At 38.5% G+C, this 17,780-nt stretch overlaps 1 protein-coding gene across 3 annotated transcripts in view; it reads left to right on the forward strand.

Annotated features, from left to right (window-relative positions):
* The window catches only part of LOC134740945 (rho guanine nucleotide exchange factor 17), a 186,034-nt gene extending 170,207 nt beyond the window's left edge, over positions 1-15,827 (forward strand). For 2 of the 3 annotated variants that reach the window (XM_063673610.1, XM_063673619.1), the window contains exons 7-20: positions 347-659; positions 1,370-1,461; positions 1,761-1,983; positions 3,847-3,938; positions 5,434-5,564; positions 6,121-6,281; positions 8,562-8,654; positions 11,364-11,620; positions 12,549-12,729; positions 13,129-13,196; positions 13,346-13,482; positions 13,995-14,172; positions 14,785-14,955; positions 15,274-15,827. In XM_063673610.1, the coding sequence (XP_063529680.1) occupies positions 347-659; positions 1,370-1,461; positions 1,761-1,983; positions 3,847-3,938; positions 5,434-5,564; positions 6,121-6,281; positions 8,562-8,654; positions 11,364-11,620; positions 12,549-12,729; positions 13,129-13,196; positions 13,346-13,482; positions 13,995-14,172; positions 14,785-14,955; positions 15,274-15,563 (2,387 nt within the window). In that variant the 3' untranslated portion in view covers positions 15,564-15,827. The remainder of the gene's footprint in view (positions 1-346; positions 660-1,369; positions 1,462-1,760; positions 1,984-3,846; positions 3,939-5,433; positions 5,565-6,120; positions 6,282-8,561; positions 8,655-11,363; positions 11,621-12,548; positions 12,730-13,128; positions 13,197-13,345; positions 13,483-13,994; positions 14,173-14,784; positions 14,956-15,273) is intronic. The other variant, XM_063673628.1, reaches the window with a different exon arrangement.
* Positions 15,828-17,780: the final 1,953 nt, after the last annotated feature.

The following is a 17,780-nucleotide window of genomic DNA, read 5'->3' on the forward strand; positions in this document are numbered from 1 at the left end:
AGATATGGTTCGGATGGTATGATATTTATAAAACTTTGAATTTAATGTTAAAAAATGAAAACTTTTATTAGTATACTTTGTCAAAAGTAATGAAAATATATCTCCTGTCTTTAAACGATATTGTTATGTATCGTGTAGATTTACCTCTAAGCACACGGTAACACAAGGTAACAATAAATGTGACGTTTTCAACTAAAAGGTACCACATTGTCGCTTGTTGATAAGGTTGATTTCTAATTGAAGCCATATGGAAATAGCGCCTTACTGACAAACGACAATAAGTACCCTTTTGGTTGAAAATGGCACAAATAACGGTTTTTAATCACGCGTATGTTTAATGTTACAGACCAGTCACACCCCGACCACAAACTACTGCTCGAGGCTCAAAAGGAAATTCACGAACTGCTAGAACTGATAAATTGTACAGAACGAGAAAGTTTAGAGTTAGAACAACAACAACAAACTTTAAGGGACCTAGAACAAATGATTGAGGGTCTCAATAATCTGGCGGCAGCGGAACGGACGTTTCTGAGGCACGAGACGGTTTCGATGTTGTCTGCACAAGGGACCATTAAAGATAGAGCCCTGTTCCTTTTTAATGATACTCTGTTAATAACGAGTGTTAAGAGACGGACAGGGACTATGAAAAAACCCATTCCGTTAGTAAATTTCGTTACATAATTAGATATGTTGTTAATAAGCAATTAAATAAAAACGCTACAAAAATGTTTGGAGAACGAAACGTCACTAATAGTTTTATTAAAAAATATTATTTTCACCTCAGCAGCTCGAACAAGCCTACTTTCGTCACTTCCTGGAGTGAGGAAAGTGCGACTTTCCTCACTCCAGGGAGTGAAACAATGTAGCTTTTTAATTTAGTGAAGGCCATGAACTTCATACTACGGTACGGTAACGGTACGGTACGGTGCGGTCCGGTCCGGTCCGGTCCGGTCCGGTCCGGTCCGTTCTCGTATCGTATCGTATCGTATCTTATCGTATCGTACATATTATAATACTTTTTTTTTCTGTTTATTCTGTGTAATTCGAAATACATATTAACCTTTAATATGTTCTCACTACTGAGGTGAAAAATTATGTGTGCAACACGAGAGCAAAGTTATTTTACATCTCGTGTTTTTGAGTCCCGAGAAAGCGAAAGATTTTATAATTGAATCACGACTGAAGCGAGTGATTCTAAGGTAGAATCTTGAGCGTAGCGTGAAAATAAACACTCGCAAGAAAAACCAACTTTCCTCTCTTGTTGCACAAATAACTATTGTTTATACATAATTGACAGTACAATTGTGTTCATACTTTTAAAGAGTTACATCATTTTATTAAATGTTAAACCTATTGAATTATATTACAGAACATACCAAAGTAATATAGCAAGTCAGATGGAAGGTAATAAGTACAAACTTTTGATGAGGATACCATTAGCCGATCTCGAAATCGTTAAAGGTGAGTACCATTAGATATAGTTTATTAAAAATACTGGATTTGTTCTAGTATATAGTATATACCGACCTCGATGTCGTTACATTATAAAAATGCTTACTAAAAGAGTTTAATAATATATTTTTTGTTGTAGAACACTATTTTTTTTAAGTTAAAAGATTTGTGAACCCTGCATTCATTTACCTATTGCTTGTCCGAATCAAAACAAATTTTATAACTATTCTTATACCAATAGTAGAGTATTCAAATTAACATATATGAATAATAACTCATTAAAAAAAGTATTTCTTTAAAACTTTCAGCAAAGGACGAAAATCTCCGAAGGGTAATGCACGAAGTGGAGACGCTAACAGAAGACGTAAAGACGCTGACACAAATATCTGAACAAGTGGCTGCGTTGCACATGTCTCACTCGCACTTAGAGGAAATAGTGCGAGATATGCTTCACACGATAAACAGGCAGTTGTCAGAGCGGCAAAATAGTGACACGCAGCTGTGTTATATGGAAATTAGTTTAAATACTTCGTAAGTACCTTGAGTCATACTGGTCAAAAGAAATTAAGTAGGTGCCGCTAAGCATTTTGAACGTAATACGTGAAATACACAACGTCAAAACAGGGTGTTTGGTGCCTCGTTTGCCAAAAAAAATAGTTGTTTTATTTTACGCCTACAATCATGTATTGGACAAAAACGAGGAATGCAATGTTTTTACTGTTTTATTGTTAATGTTTGGAACGCACCCGAAGTGACGTCACGGACGGCGGACGGCCGACTGCGTCCGAAATTCAAAAGATCGGCAATCGTCGGGGGCCTATTTAACGCCGCCGGCAGCAGCCAGCGGCAATCTTCAAAACTACATTAAGCGATAAAGTTGTACTGTAATTCAGTCCTAAGTTATAAAATAAATCTTTGTAAATAATTTAAATAACAAGTTTTCATTGAAGGTCCACTAGGCATCCCTGCAGTTCTTAGAAAGGAGCCTAGACCTAAACAGTTAATAATATAGAATTAAAAACAATAAAACAAAATAAGTTTTCAAAAATGGAAACGCATTAAAAGTACTTTTTGAACAGTACTGCTGTTAGAGTTTTGAATGATTCACGGTTAGTTTCACTAGACTTATATTGACCGGGATATAGACCGTGATTACCTTTTGTATTATTTGTGAGCTCCCGATATTTCGACGCAGTTACATGCATCATGTTCACGGGTGACTGAAGATAGCGGGTGGATGTCAAAGTTGTGTAGACAGCGCTCTATCTACCCTCATTCTTGCGCGTCGGCTGCGTTCACTTTCAACGTTACCAACGGTCGCATTCACACTTGTTGGTCCGGTCGCGTTCACACTCGTTGGTCTGTCCAAACACACTACACTCACGGTGTCACTACGCGTGTTTGATTCGGATATCACTGGTTTTTTACACAAACAAATCACAGGATTCCACACATTTGACAGTTTAAACCCATCTTCACGATTAAAATTTTTGTATTTGTGAATTTCAACGGCTTCTCTTACCAATCTTGGTATATAGTGGCGTTCTGTCGAAATGACCTTGGGACTATGCAACTCGATCCAGTGATTTGTACCCGACTCAAGGAGATGCTGAGCAATAGCTGACTTGCGAACGTCATTGTTCCTGACCGCAGCAATGTGTTCTTTAATTCTGCAGGCAATAGTGCGTTTGGTCTGCCCAATGTACGAACTACCACAGCTGCACTCAACTTTGTATACACCAGGTTTTTCCAGGGGTAAATTGTCTTTAGGCGACCGCAGAAATTGTGCAATTTTCCTGTGCGGGGTGAAGGTAGTTTTTACAGAGTAGTTATTTAGTATTTTTGATATCTAGTCTGTCACACCCTTGACGTACGGCATAAACCACTATATACCAAGATTGGTAAGAGAAGCCGTTGAAATTCACAAATACAAAAATTTTAATCGTGAAGATGGGTTTAAACTGTCAAATGTGTGGAATCCTGTGATTTGTTTGTGTAAAAAACCAGTGATATCCGAATCAAACACGCGTAGTGACACCGTGAGTGTAGTGTGTTTGGACAGACCAACGAGTGTGAACGCGACCGGACCAACAAGTGTGAATGCGACCGTTGGTAACGTTGAAAGTGAACGCAGCCGACGCGCAAGAATGAGGGTAGACAGAGCGCTGTCTACACAACTTTGACACCCACCCGCTATCTTCAGTCACCCGTGAACATGATGCATGTAACTGCGTCGAAATATCGGGAGCTCACAAATAATACAAAAGGTAATCACGGTCTATATCCCGGTCAAAATAAGTCTAGTACTGCTGTTTTGATGAAAAATTACTGGGGATACTTTGTTTGGTTGTGTTGTGTTGGACACATAATTAATTGGATATTGTTAAATTTCAGGAATGGACCAGAGAATCTTACTTTAATATTTTCAAAGACGGAGAAGAGAAGCAATTGGGAGGAAGTAATAAACGAAACCAAACAAAAGTTATGTAAGTACATTAATTCTTGTCGCATATCTCTGGTGTTACATGACCGCATTTGTCCTAAAAGAGTCAAATGTTTTATATGCCTATAAAATTTTCGTCTCTTTTTACCGGACTGATGACGAAGGGATGGTGGTGATAATATGTTTGACAAATGTGTGATGTTTTGAAACGTTTTACATTTTTCCAGGACGGACACTTAGGTTTTCTATAAAGTCTGTTGGAAGTAAGTAATTTATTCGTAGATATACGGGGTGTGACTTATAATAAGAGAGAATAATTAAATATAGCTAATATTTTCTAATATTATCTGCCTATGCATCCATCCATCTAAACTAAATACTATAAAGATATTTCATTCTATCAAATCCACATTAACATCCACATTTGTAGTAAACTTAAAAGTTACAATACATATGAAATGAATATTCAGTCAAAACGTCTATCCAATCATCATCATCATGTCAGCCGATAGACGTCCACTGCTGGACATAGGCCTCCCCCAAGGCTCGCCACTCCGACCGATCCTGTGCCGCTCGCATCCACCGAATTCCCGCGACCTTCACCAGGTCGTCGCTCCATCTCGTTGGAGGCCTACCGGCAGTTCGTCTTCCGGTACGCGGACGCCACTCCACGACCTTCCGGCCCCACCGGCCATCAGTTCTGCGAGCAATGTGCCCCGCCTACTTAAGCTTAAGAAGAAGGCTTAAGGTCACGCAAAGGGCAATGGAGAGAGCTATGCTCGGGGTTTCTCTGCGTGATAGAGTCAGAAATGATGATATCCGCAGTAGAACTAGGGTCACCGACATATCTCGCAGAATTGCAAACCTTAAATGGCATTTTTTTTAATTCAATAAAATATTTAAAATTAAATTTGCATAAGTAACTAATAATTAATGATTATTTAGCAAATCAACCTTTTCATTATTCACTCATGTCACAGGCCACATCCTGTATATTAGGTCAGATATTTCACTTCACAATTTTATCGTTAACTTTATCGAACTTAATTCTGCGTACAAATTATTATTAAATTAAAAGGGTGAACGAACACAATAAACCGGATGTTGATCGGAAAGCAAATGAGTTCACTCGCGGTTGATTCACTACTAACGGAAACAAACGGTACTGTGTACGAGTAACTGACCTACGGCGTATTTTGCACAACAACTAGTCTTAATTGTTAGTCCTGTCCTTAGATCACCGGATAAAAATAATAATAATATGTCATTTTCAAATTTTACGTTTCGCTTTTTAGGGTTACGTAATACTTCTTCCCTAGTTTACGTTTTCAACGTCCTACGTGTTTAGTTTGAATTTTCTTAGTGTACCTTTAGCTTCTCATAGCACTGATTTTTTGATGACCGTTCCATTTTTATTTTTATTGTATGTCTTACTTGAAGTCTTTCTGGTTTCTTTCCCGCCTACATTTCTGAATCCATGAGTTACATGTGCTCAAGTATGTATAAGTAATTTATTATTCAATGTAATGTATTTACAGGTGTGTATGGTCAGGAGAGAACTGCGCCAGAGTTCCTGTCCCCTGTGCCAATCAGGAAAACTCGCGCAGGGCTGCAGTTTACGTGCGCTGCGCCTACTCTACCGCCTAAAGGGCAGGCACCTGATGTTTGGGTAAGCTGTTGTACATTATTATGAGGCCGGGAAACTGCCATTTGTAGATGAATGATTTTGTCTAATATGTACAATCAATTACTTTTATTTTACTCCAAGCCTTCGTACTAAATGTTACTGCATGGTTCAAACGCGAATGATCCTTCCACCCCATGGTACGTTATATTTATACTCTCCATGATTAGAATTGGCGGGTAGGAGAAAGGTCATTTTCGCGACTACCGACAGATTAATTAACAAATATTCCGGTAAACACTAATCACATTTTGAATCACTACCGATTGAATGCCATTAGTTTAACATATTTCAACACAAAATAATTAGAATTTATTCTCGAAATCTTATGAAATATCACAAGTATTATAAGTGAGATAGATGTCTAAGTGGGGTAGATGCCTCAGTTTACATGTAGCCACTCGATCGACACACAACACTCACAATGTTAGATTTTTAACTGGACGAAAAAAAGAATTGAAATTGGCCTTGTTCTGGTTAGTACCACCTACATTTTAGAGGAGTAGTCTAAAACTTCATATTCTTTCTCTCTCGATTCCAGGTATGTAACAGCGACGGCTATGTGGGGCAAGTGTGCGTGTTGACGCTAACTCCAAAACCGCAAGTGACTTCGTGCAACGGCGTGTGCAACGCGCGCATCTTGTGCGTCGCGTGCATACCGCCCGCGCCCGCGCTCACCAGGCAACAGACTGTCGATATACCGTAAGTGTTTCAATTTCTATTGGCCGATATAAACAACACTCAACTTTAAACGTGTTAGCAGTGTTAGCACTATTGCCAAAATTTTGTGACGTCATGCAATGGTTTGTGTAACGCGCGCATCTTGTGCGTAGCGTGCATACCGCCCACGCCCGCGCTTACCACGCAACATAATGTCGACATACCGTAAGTATTTTTATCATATAAGTAACCTAGTTCCCTAGTTAAACTTGAGTCAAGTTTGTGCATGCTGACAATGTCGCCTAAGCCGTAACGCCGTAAGTGACGTCATACAATGCCCTGTGCAGTGCGCGCAAATTTAATGTCGCATGTAATGTAAGTATGCAAGTTTATGCGTGCTGACGCTTTCTGCACAGTTGCAAGTAACGTCTTAGCAATTTCGTATGCAACGCGAGCGTTTTATACGTCGCGTGTATACCGCCTGGATCTGTGCTTATTGTGCACTAGATAGTTGGTATACCGTAAGTATGTGGCTTATTTGAATGGAATGTGCCTAATATTAACTTAAGTCTATTTTTTGCTAGTTGACACTATGACCAAAATCGAAGACACATCATCGAAATATTTAGATCACTACGGTTTTACTCACTATTATTTTTAGTCGCTTTTGGCGACATGTTTCGTGCTCTTCGGGAGTCCTTCCTCAGGCACGAGTGTCCGCAACACAACGGGGTAACATGTCGCCGAAAGCGACTAAAAATAATAGTGAGTAAAACCGTAGTGATCTACATATTTTGAAATGTCTCACGATAGTTTAATTTCGACACATCATCGAATTAAAAAAAAATTTAGGCAGACACAGTCCCAAATATATAGGTACTTCAAACCCCTTTTTAACCGACTTCAAGATTTCAAAGGAGGAGGTTCTCAATTCGGTTGTATGTTTTTTTTTATGTTTGTTACTCCATAACTCCGTCATTTCTGGACCGATTTTGAAAATTATTTTTTTGATTATAAGTATATACATACAGATTGGTCCCGTTTTTGTCAAAAAGCAGTTCTGATGATGGGATCCACGAGGAATCGAGGGAACTCCTCAAATATTAAAGGATATATATAGTGATTTTAGTATTTTCATCAACAAATCAAGCACTTACATTTAAAAAGTGACATTTGATGAAGTGGAACTGCTGATGATGATCAGAACGGAACTCTTCAATGACGCATAGTTCACGTTTGGCGATTTGTCCTCTTCGTTATGTTTGTTAAGCAAGTTAGGTTTTCAAGAAACATTTTTGTCAAGTTCGAGTTCTGATGATGGGATCCATGAGGAATCGAGGGAATTTCTCAAATGTGAAAGGCATACATATAGTGATTTTTGAATTTTTAACAACAAATCCAGCATTTCCATTTTAAAAGTGACATTTGATAAAGTGGAACTGCTGATGATGATCAGTATGGAGCTCTTTAATGACGCATAGTTTACGTTTGGCGATTTGATCTCTTCTTTATGCTTGTTAAGCAATTTAAGTTTTTAAGACATATTTTTGTCAAGCTTGAGTTCAGATGATGAAACCCACGAGGAACCGAGGGAACTCCTCAAATGTGAAAGGCATACATATAGTGATTTTTGTATTTTCATCAACAAATCCAGCATTTTCTTTTAAAAAAGTGACATTTGATGAAGTGGAACTGCTGACGATGATCAGAATGGAACTCTTCAATGACACATAGTTCACGTTTGGCGATTTGTTTTCTTCCTTATGGACCCAGACCTAAACTTGGACCCGGACTCGGACCCGGACCCGGGTCTGAACATGGACCTTAACTCGGACCCGGACCGAACTCTGACCCAAACTTGGACCTGGACAGCCGGACACGGACCCGGACTCGGATCCGGACCAAGACCCGGACCTGGAAATGCTACTAGAAAAGTGGGTTAGGTGGGTGGGTGGCTTTTGAACTGCGATTCTCACAGAACAGAACTGCTATCAGAAAAGTAGTAGTAGTTAGGTTAGGTTAGAGCTGTGACCCTTACAGAAACGAAATGCTATCAGAAAAGTAGGTCGTTTTACCTCCTTTTCTACATAATTAGGCAAAAGATGCTGTCTTTTTCATTTCATTGTCTGGAATCTAACAGTGCACCATCAACAATAAGTGAACTTTTAGCGGCATCCCCCATTGAAGTCGGTTTTTTTTTCTTAAAAACTATTATTAGTTTTTATTTCTCTAGTTTTCATTTAGGCGGGATTTTATTTCTTTAGCATTCATTTTGATACATTATTTGCTCATATTAAACTTAATTCGGAATTGTTATTTTAGAAGTTCGAGCTCCCTGAACAGCACGAGTTCAGTGAAGCCAGGGATTAGCATATCAGACCCTGATGACAGCTGCAAAAACATAAGATTAGACAGGTATGCCCGTGTCATATTTAGAGGTATGCCATTTCATATCACAACATTTACTTAGGTACAGTCACGGACCCTATATAATTTAGTACCCATTTACTTAAAATATTATCAAAACACTCAAAATGCAATATAAGTGCACATAGCATGTATAATATGACTACATATAAGACTTTTTTAAGATACTTACCTAGTTTTATTGTACAACATTTATTATAGACAGACTATTACAGTCAGATACACTAAGGTTAGCTGGAAGTGATCCCTTATAGGGATAAGTTCGCCTTTGTACCTAAATATATGTAAATTTCATGTGAACCTTTTTGTGTACAATAAAGTGATTTAGAATAGAATAGAATAGTTTGAATTCGTGAACACACAGACAATAGACATAGTAGACATACATTAAAAGAACAGTGAAAATAAAGTGTCACGAAATGGCCCCATCTCAGCATGCTGCTGGCGACTTCTAGCGCTGATCTTCCGATGAGACCATCAAGTGATTTACTACTACTACTACTAAAGTTTAATGCTCTTCACGCTTTAACCGCTGAACCGTTTTCGTTGAAATTTGGTATAGAGATGGTTTGAGTCCCGGGACAGTACATAGGATAGTTTGTATAACCAAAATCAACTTTTGAGGGTGTGAAAAGTGGGTTAGAAGTTTGTATGGGGAATCAATAACCGCTGAACCGATTTTAATAATATTTGGGATGGTCTACATGTTTGATTTACTTAAAAATGATACCAAACATGACTTCAAACCTAAAATTAAACAGTATTGACCTCAGGAATTCAACTTTGGCGAAGAAACTGAATTCCCCTCACACCTCACACCTTCAAAGTATGATTTTTGAGATAAAAGCTATCTTATGTCCTGTCTCGGGACTTAAAACCTCTCTACGTACCAAATTTCAACTAATACCCTCCTAAGTCCCAAGTGCCTGCTAAAAGAACAAAATGGCGTTTATAATTGAGTCCTGGGTATTGCTACGAAGAAGATGTCACTATAACCGAATGTCCTTTAAAAAGATCAAATGTATTATAGTCATTGAGTCCTGAACTTATAGCAGCAATTTAATCTGTTTCGAACCCGACTATACGATTTTTGCTAGAACAAACATTATTCAGTACCAAAGAAACTTTTTTTTGCACCAAGTCAACTAATCCATACTTTTGTTCTTTTTAAAGAACTCTCGCGCTTAGTATGTAGTAGTTATAATGTAATAATCTAATAATTATAGGTAAACAGCATGGGTAATTGGTTATTTGGTTTTATTTTCTTGACTAAATCAGAAATTCACCACGCGTACGCACAAAGCTTCGCTTCTCAACTCCTCAACGTTGAATCCTGGCCCGACGGTTGCTGGTAGAAGGGTAATCAGCCTCATTTTCCGAGTCAGAAGAATATATATTTTCTGAGCTAGACGAGTCCGCATCAATAATGGTCATCGCTACGTTGATCAGAAACTACGTCTATTTCAGGGTCTTGATAAGTCGACCCTTCGCCATCCTCAGTGTATTTTATTTCAGATTCATTGAGAAGCTGCACTATGTCCACGTCGCGTAGCACTAGAATGAAATTCCATTTATTAACCGAACTCACTTTTAAAAGAACAAATTAAATTACCTTGCAAAAACATCGTTTACGTCGCATGTTTGTCAAAAATAATACATTATAGTTAAATATTACTAATTCATTAGAAAAAAACACAATTTTAATTGCAAGAAATACCAATATTACTATGAAGTATTAATGGATTTACTTACGTTGTTTCCCACATGCTGCCATTGTCCCCTTTTGCTGGGCACTAAGAACAAATATGGCGACTTGGTTTCGTTTCATTCAACGCGTGTGACAGGGACAAATATATAAACACTAAGATAATGGCGTTTAGGTCTAAAATATCGCAATAAAGTTTAAAAATTGATTTTGTTCTTTTAATAGGTAGTTCGGTCATAACGAGACCTGTAATTTTCAAACGTCAGGACTTAACAATGGTTGCCATTTTGTTCTATTAAAAGCTAGTTCGGTCTTTCTAACAAGTAATATTTTAAAAGCCCGGGTCTTAGGAGGATACGGTTCAGCGGTTAAAGCGTGAAGAGGAGTAAAAGAGGTACTTATTTGTTTAAAGTTTATATGTTTTTACTTCGGAATGGTGTCAGTGTGATACCATAAATTAATTTGGCACTCCCGATTTATACGAAAACGGTACCAAACATGGCATAGTAGCTTCATTGATGTAGATATCACGATAAAATTGAGACCCAAATAAACTTTCAATAGAGAATATCTCGAAAACTATTCAAGGTATCGAAAAATTTGACTGCATTAAACTTGTAGAAAATTTAATCAGCTTTCGTTTTGTTTAAGTAGTCATGTCGCTAAGACGCAAACTTTCTAAAATATAAGTGAAAACCCGACTAAAGGAACCTTCAAACTGCCCTCTCCCCCCGGCACCAGGGTTACGGCCGGGGACTTTTGATATGTTCACCTCCTAACTAGTCCAAACAAAGTTACGGAGTAAAAAATTGTGTTCCTAACATTTCCCTCTATACCTGCTTATTGCTTGGCCTATAGAAAGTATATACGTAGGTACAATGGTTACCTTAATACATAATCCCTTATAGGGATTAGCGTCATCTATTTTATAACATAAAAAAATTCGACTGTGTACTAATTTTCTTATTTAAAAAATATAAATATATTTCAAGCTCATCATCAAGCGAAGACGACGACGACGGTTCATCGAACAGCGAGAACCAAGACGCCCTATCAGAGCGAAGTCAGGAATCCGCCAGCCTCCGACTGCAAGGGAGCCTCACAGCATCCCTCAACCACAGATCCACGCTAACCCCCAACCATAGCAAGAGTCTGAGCACCCCCTACACGGGGCAGAATATGCCCGTGCATCCTGTGATGAAGTCCAACTCGAATCCAGCGGTGGACAAGCAGGCTATGGGGATCACATGTGAGTTGAGAGCCTAATAGTATTTGAATAAAAATGTAAATGGCTAGGGCATCTTCAGCTTAATTCAGATGGTTGATAAAAAATATTATAAACATTATAGTTGATGATTGATATTAACTAGGTATGTTTTGAACTTCCAATATAAGTATTAACCTTTTGGACGCCAATGACCGATATATACGCACCGTAGGTTCAACGCCAAAGACCGATTAATCGATCATAGACCACAGAGCAACATAGACCTACATGCATATGCATAAAGTTCAATTTCAGTTTCACACTTCAGTGACTTGGCGTCTAGATGACAGCTTTTGTATTTGACATGGCATCGAAAAGTTTAAAAACCTTTTAAATTGAATAACACCAATAGTCTCCTTGCCTATTTCCACCTTTGTCCATGCTACTTAAAATAATAATACCCTGAGTATAATATCCATTAATGTTTTAATTTGTTGCCCTCTTTAGTGTGTTTAATATAAAATATCAGTAAGTAATATAATAATATCAGTAAATAAGTATTAATTGTTTATCAGCTACTTAATGCGATACAAGTTATGCACTTAGACAATCATCGCTTTTTTGATTATTCGCGTGGATGTTTCTTTCTCACATGATGATAGGTAAACATTACTGACATGCACAACTTAATCGCAGTAGAGTATGCTGGTCCAAAAATGTTTATGTTCCTACCTGTATTACCTTATTTACCAGTACCATACCTGTATTAAATGTATGATATATTGAACTTCCTACATCGGCTCTCAGTTTCAGGACGTTCCATTCTGGGTATGATATTTCCAAACCTTTTGCATGCACACTATGTAATTTCAGTACCTAATAAATACCTACCGCTTTAGTTGTTAATCTTTAAAAATATGCAATAGTACGTACCTACTTTGAACGTAATTCAACTAGCTGTTTCAACCAGGTACCCTTTCAACGCCCGCCAGTCGGCAATCATCGGAAGACAGCGGCACGACCGCCAATCAGCCTACCATGTGGCTTGGCACAGAGGACGGCTGCATACACGTCTACAACTGTTTAGATAATATTCGGATCAAGAAGAACAAAGTGAAGCTCCAGCACAACTCGGGGGTGCATTCTATAGTGTAAGTGTACTTCTTGTTCTTTAAATATCCTTATAGAGAACAGCCTGCATTCACGGCTTAGGCAGTTGCATTCACATGTACAGCTGCGCTGCCTAAGTAAAAAACGCACCAAGAAAAACAAAGTTAAGTTACATTACAACACAACTGTGTATTAAATGATTTAACTATAAAAACTAAACTAAAGACTATAGTTCGTCTTCGTTGTAATGTTCCTCAGTTAGATTAATTACGTGTTTAATTTTTTTGTTTGATATTGAAAATACCCAGTATTTTTAAAGCATTGGTTTTTCATGCCGATATCTCAAGAACTGTTTATTTATTTAAAAAAAAATATATATTCAAAAAATGCGGTATTGCTGGTTTCTTGGATTTTAATCAGAATAATGTTAAAAATTTCAGGTACATGGAGGGAAAGGTGTTTGTTGCCCTTGGCAACGGTGACCTCGTGGTATATTGCAGAGATATAGGTAAAATTATTTGTAGATATAGACTAACATCAAAATAAATCCTGACCGACCCAATTGATAAATAATAGGATTTATGTATGGTATTCCCCAAGGTCTACCCTTGGTTTATACAAGTCTTTTTTTTACCAGAAATTCTTACCGCCTTTCAGACGGTTCCTGGAGCGAGCGCTCCACGATCCCCGTGGGCACGGGCAACGCGTCGGTTACCAGCATGCTCCTGTCCGGCGGCAAGCTATGGTGCGCGACGCACTCGTCCATCAAAATCATAAACCCGCAATCGTTGCAGGTTTGTTTTTGGAAAATCTCTTGATTAAAAGTTATAAATATTCACAATTAGATCATGTCGTCTGTCAGTTAAGAAGAAGAAGTAAATATTAGGTTTATATAGCACATGACATTTATTTAAATATAGGTAAATAAAAAATAATAGAGTATTGATGCGATAACGTTGCGGTAGGTTTACGACGCGATGACAAGGAAAAATCAGTGTATTTGTTTTAAAAACCCCTCAACGCCTTTGCCGCCCCCCAGATTCCACCAGTATGCGGCACAAGCGCAGAACTATATAAATGCTTGTGCCGCACAGTGCCGCACACTGGTGGAATCCCGCCTTCAGGTAACTTGCATTGCATACCTGTGAAAAGAAATTCTAATGAGTGTTTTAATTCCAAACTAGTAGTTGGCTAGCATCAGGGCTGTAGGTTGTAGCCCAAACACTGCCGTTACTCAGGCCTGTACCCGCCAATGGGACTTTTAACCTCATATTTTTTATTTTATTTTCAATGTTTAACATTCCAGGTCGACGAAACATTCCAAATAAGTTCCGAAACGAAGCCCATCAGTCACATGGCGGTGGCGGGCGGCTCCATCTGGCTGTCGCTGGACAATGCCGCGCAGCTCAGGTGTTACAATGCCACCACGAGAGAGATGCTCGCTGAGATCAACATCACGCCACAAGTTACCAAAATGCTGCAAGGTAAGTGCAAAGAGGTGGTTGGCTGAATTTCGTCACAGAAAAAACGAGTATAAAACGACGTCAGTTAATATATAGTTATTAATTAAAGTGTTTCAAATCAAATTATTACAGAATCAACCCGTTTTACTTGGGAGTAAAAAAACTAAAACTCGCCTCCAAAATCGATCAGTAAGATATTGCACTTACTACCCATGTGATAATTATAAAGGGGTCACAAACGATTTCGATTTAAAGCCTGACCCAAGGCCCCTAGGCACCCTATATGATCATTGTCAAGAGGGCGCTGTTATTCTCATTATAGGGTGACAGTTCAGTATAGTATGAAAAAATTTGTTCCAGTGAAATTTCGCAACATGGCGCGTGATCATATATTCCTGGTCAGGCTTTATATGAATGTAATGAGAAAAGTGGTTGATTCGATTGTAAGATTTGTGATTACCGATCAAATAAATACAAATCATAATATGAGTTAGTACAGTCAAGTGTAAAAATATAGGTGCACACATCATACTCATAGAATATACTTGTAGAATTTCCCCGAACCTCATGCTCTGAAGAGCGGTCAATATTCACAGAAACGGGCTGCTTATCATTATAACGTACACTTTGCAGGTTGCGACGACATCATCCGGCAACACAAAGCGGCGTGCCTACGGGTTACGGCGTTGTTGGCACACAAAGATACGCTATGGGTGGGCACGAGCGCCGGGGTGCTGCTGACCGCGCCGCTGCATAACTCGCCCAACGCACGCACTGGACAGTTCACTGTGCCCACGCTCACAGGTACGAGTGTTTGCTAATTAGTTTGTGGTGATCCTATAACTACGGATGACAATGATTTTGGCGCGCCGAGATACTTACGACAGTTACGACTAACCCAACGCCCGCACTGGACAGTTCACGGTGCCTACGACTAACGATACTAGACTGCGACGACATCATCCCAAAGACAATGATTCGTCTTATTATTGTCATAAAAATACGCCTACACACAATATTAAAAGGGAATATAAAAGGACGCGTACGTTCCAAAGCCTCATACCTATTTAATTTTAACAGAACACTGTAATTGGGCCTAAAGCGTATTTCTTTTAATTACAGGTGTCACCTACGGCCATACTGGCCATGTGCGATTCCTGACCATCGTAGAGAATCCAGCAGCTCAGAAACAACCAGCGAAACCCGCGCAAGCAAGCCTTAAGACGAAAGCCTTGACCAGGCGGTCAGCCAACGCGGAGAAACTACACAAACAGGCGGAGACTACACAGAGTAACAAGGAAACTTTAATCATTTCGGGAGGAGACGGTTATGAGGACTTCAGGAGTTCGAGCATGACTGAAGATGCGGGCAGGGAAGACTCGACCAATCATCTCCTGCTGTGGAGAGTCTGAACGAATTTCAAGGCCTACAGGGTTTACAATTATTTTCAAGGCCTGCTGAAAGAAGGCGTTGACTTGGATCCGTGCGCTCACGAGATGGCGTCACGGAGAATTCGGAATTGACGTTTTCAAGTGTTTTCGAATGTGATTTAACGTAAAGTCTTGAAGACACGTAATAAGGAGCCTAATGATGTTAAAAATGTTTTCGAATGAATGTTATTATTCCAGCTTATAATTTAGATTGATGTACGCTAATCTAATGAAATAAAATAATAATAAACGTTAAAAAATGTGTTGCGCTTGTGAGCGTGGGTAAATGTAGTATTATGAGATTATTAACGTTTAGTTAAGGCATTAAATGTCATTGTCATCCTGCGGCCATAAAATGTATACAAAATTTGATTACCAAATATCAACAATTTGAATGGTAATTTAACATTTTTAACAGTATTATTAAAAAAATCTGAATTGTTATGTTCGTGCATCGTTTTAAAATGATGACCTAAGTACCTTATATAGACATTTTATAATTATTTATTAAAAAATGTCTTTTAGAGTTATTTACATGGTAATAGCCATATCAGACGAGTGTTATAATTGTCCCTTAAGAGCGGCCATAATGAACCAAGAAATAAATAATTATCTATAGTAAATGTGGATATGCAGTTTGTAACTGAAATATTTGCATCGTTATGATAGCCGGCCATTTTAAACGTTAATTGTTTTCATGCAAATGGAATTCTAAAACATTTTTATAGTACGAATTGATATTGTTTTGAGGTGATTGCTCAAAATCTTTGAACTTTACCAGATCTACTTTGAGAGCAGATTTAAATAAAATAGGATGTTTGGATGTATCACATATTATTGTATTGCAGTAATAAAAAAACACACTAAATACGGTCTTTTATTTCCTGTAAAATTCATTTATTTACTTATTATGATCTCCCTGAGTTTAATATCGAAGTACTAATTAAACAAAAGCGATGAGCAATGAAGTTAAATACGACAAGCTCAACGCAGATGGCGCTGCAACCGTTTAGGTTTCAGCTGACAGATGAACTTTCGTGAGTACAAATTCCAGGATAAAAAAAAAATAATTTCTTGTTTATGACTACGGCGCCGTGAGTTCAGCTTCAGGTTCTTCTCTGACAGCGTGAGCGAGACTGCTGCGCGTGCCCGGAATCGCGGATATCATTGTTTTGAATTGTTATTTTTAGTTACTTTAAACAAAAAAAGTAATTGATGAGTTCGATCAATAATAAAATATTTTAGAAGCAAGTTTCTTATTTTTAGCTTTTGTGCAAAAATGATTACTTACAAATTTTTAATGGTGCATTTTCGACCTAGTAATTTTTTTCCATCGAGCGAAAGTTGTTTAACCAGGTTTTGAATCGATGAAGTTACTCGAGAAATGCCCCAAGATTGCTATACTTTTTTTTGCCAACCGTAGGTATTATGATTTAAAAGAAGTGCTACGATTTTTCAAAAACTGCTGGCTGAACCTACGGGACATTAACACATTGAAGCGAGCTAGAAAATGAACCATAAACTACAGATAACAAACCGTCAGTTGGAACCTGCCTTAAACCATTCACCTCTAATCACGAAACGTTGTCGTTTTGCCTTTACGAAGCATTTTCACTACATACCGGAAAACCCATGTAGCGCTACGTCGTAGCCGATATGTCAGTGTCAAAAGTGACGTTTTTTGTTTGAAGAAACGCTACTTTTGACACTGATATATCCGTTTCATGTTGTATCTTAGAATTTTTTTGACGTAGATATCTTAAAGTTCGAATCGGGCCGCCATTCGCAAATCAATACCACCAGGGGTGCGAAACTCCTCGCTTAGGGCAAATTCGGCTCCGTTGAGCTCAGCATTGCACCGAGCAATTATTAGGGTTGGCAGAACAAGACGTCCCTTTGCGTGCACGACCACAAATAAGATAATGACTTGAATTTTGACAACCTTAAATAGCCGAAAGGGATAGTGCCATATATTAGAAAGGGACAGCATGATTCGGTCCTGAATCGCTGTCAAACTTCGGTTTTGTATGAAATTTCCTTTCTGTACGGTAGTACTATTACTTATTCTGTAATACCACTTAAGCCAGCTGAGAGGGGACAGGAGCGGCGAGTCCCACACACCCCCCCATCAATCGCCTTCCCGCGGCCGGGGGGACGGTGCGTAAATACATTTCCCACACCGTAAACAAAAAAAAGATC

The sequence above is a fragment of the Cydia strobilella genome, chromosome 1, assembly GCF_947568885.1.
Source record: "Cydia strobilella chromosome 1, ilCydStro3.1, whole genome shotgun sequence".
Taxonomy (NCBI): domain Eukaryota; kingdom Metazoa; phylum Arthropoda; class Insecta; order Lepidoptera; family Tortricidae; genus Cydia; species Cydia strobilella.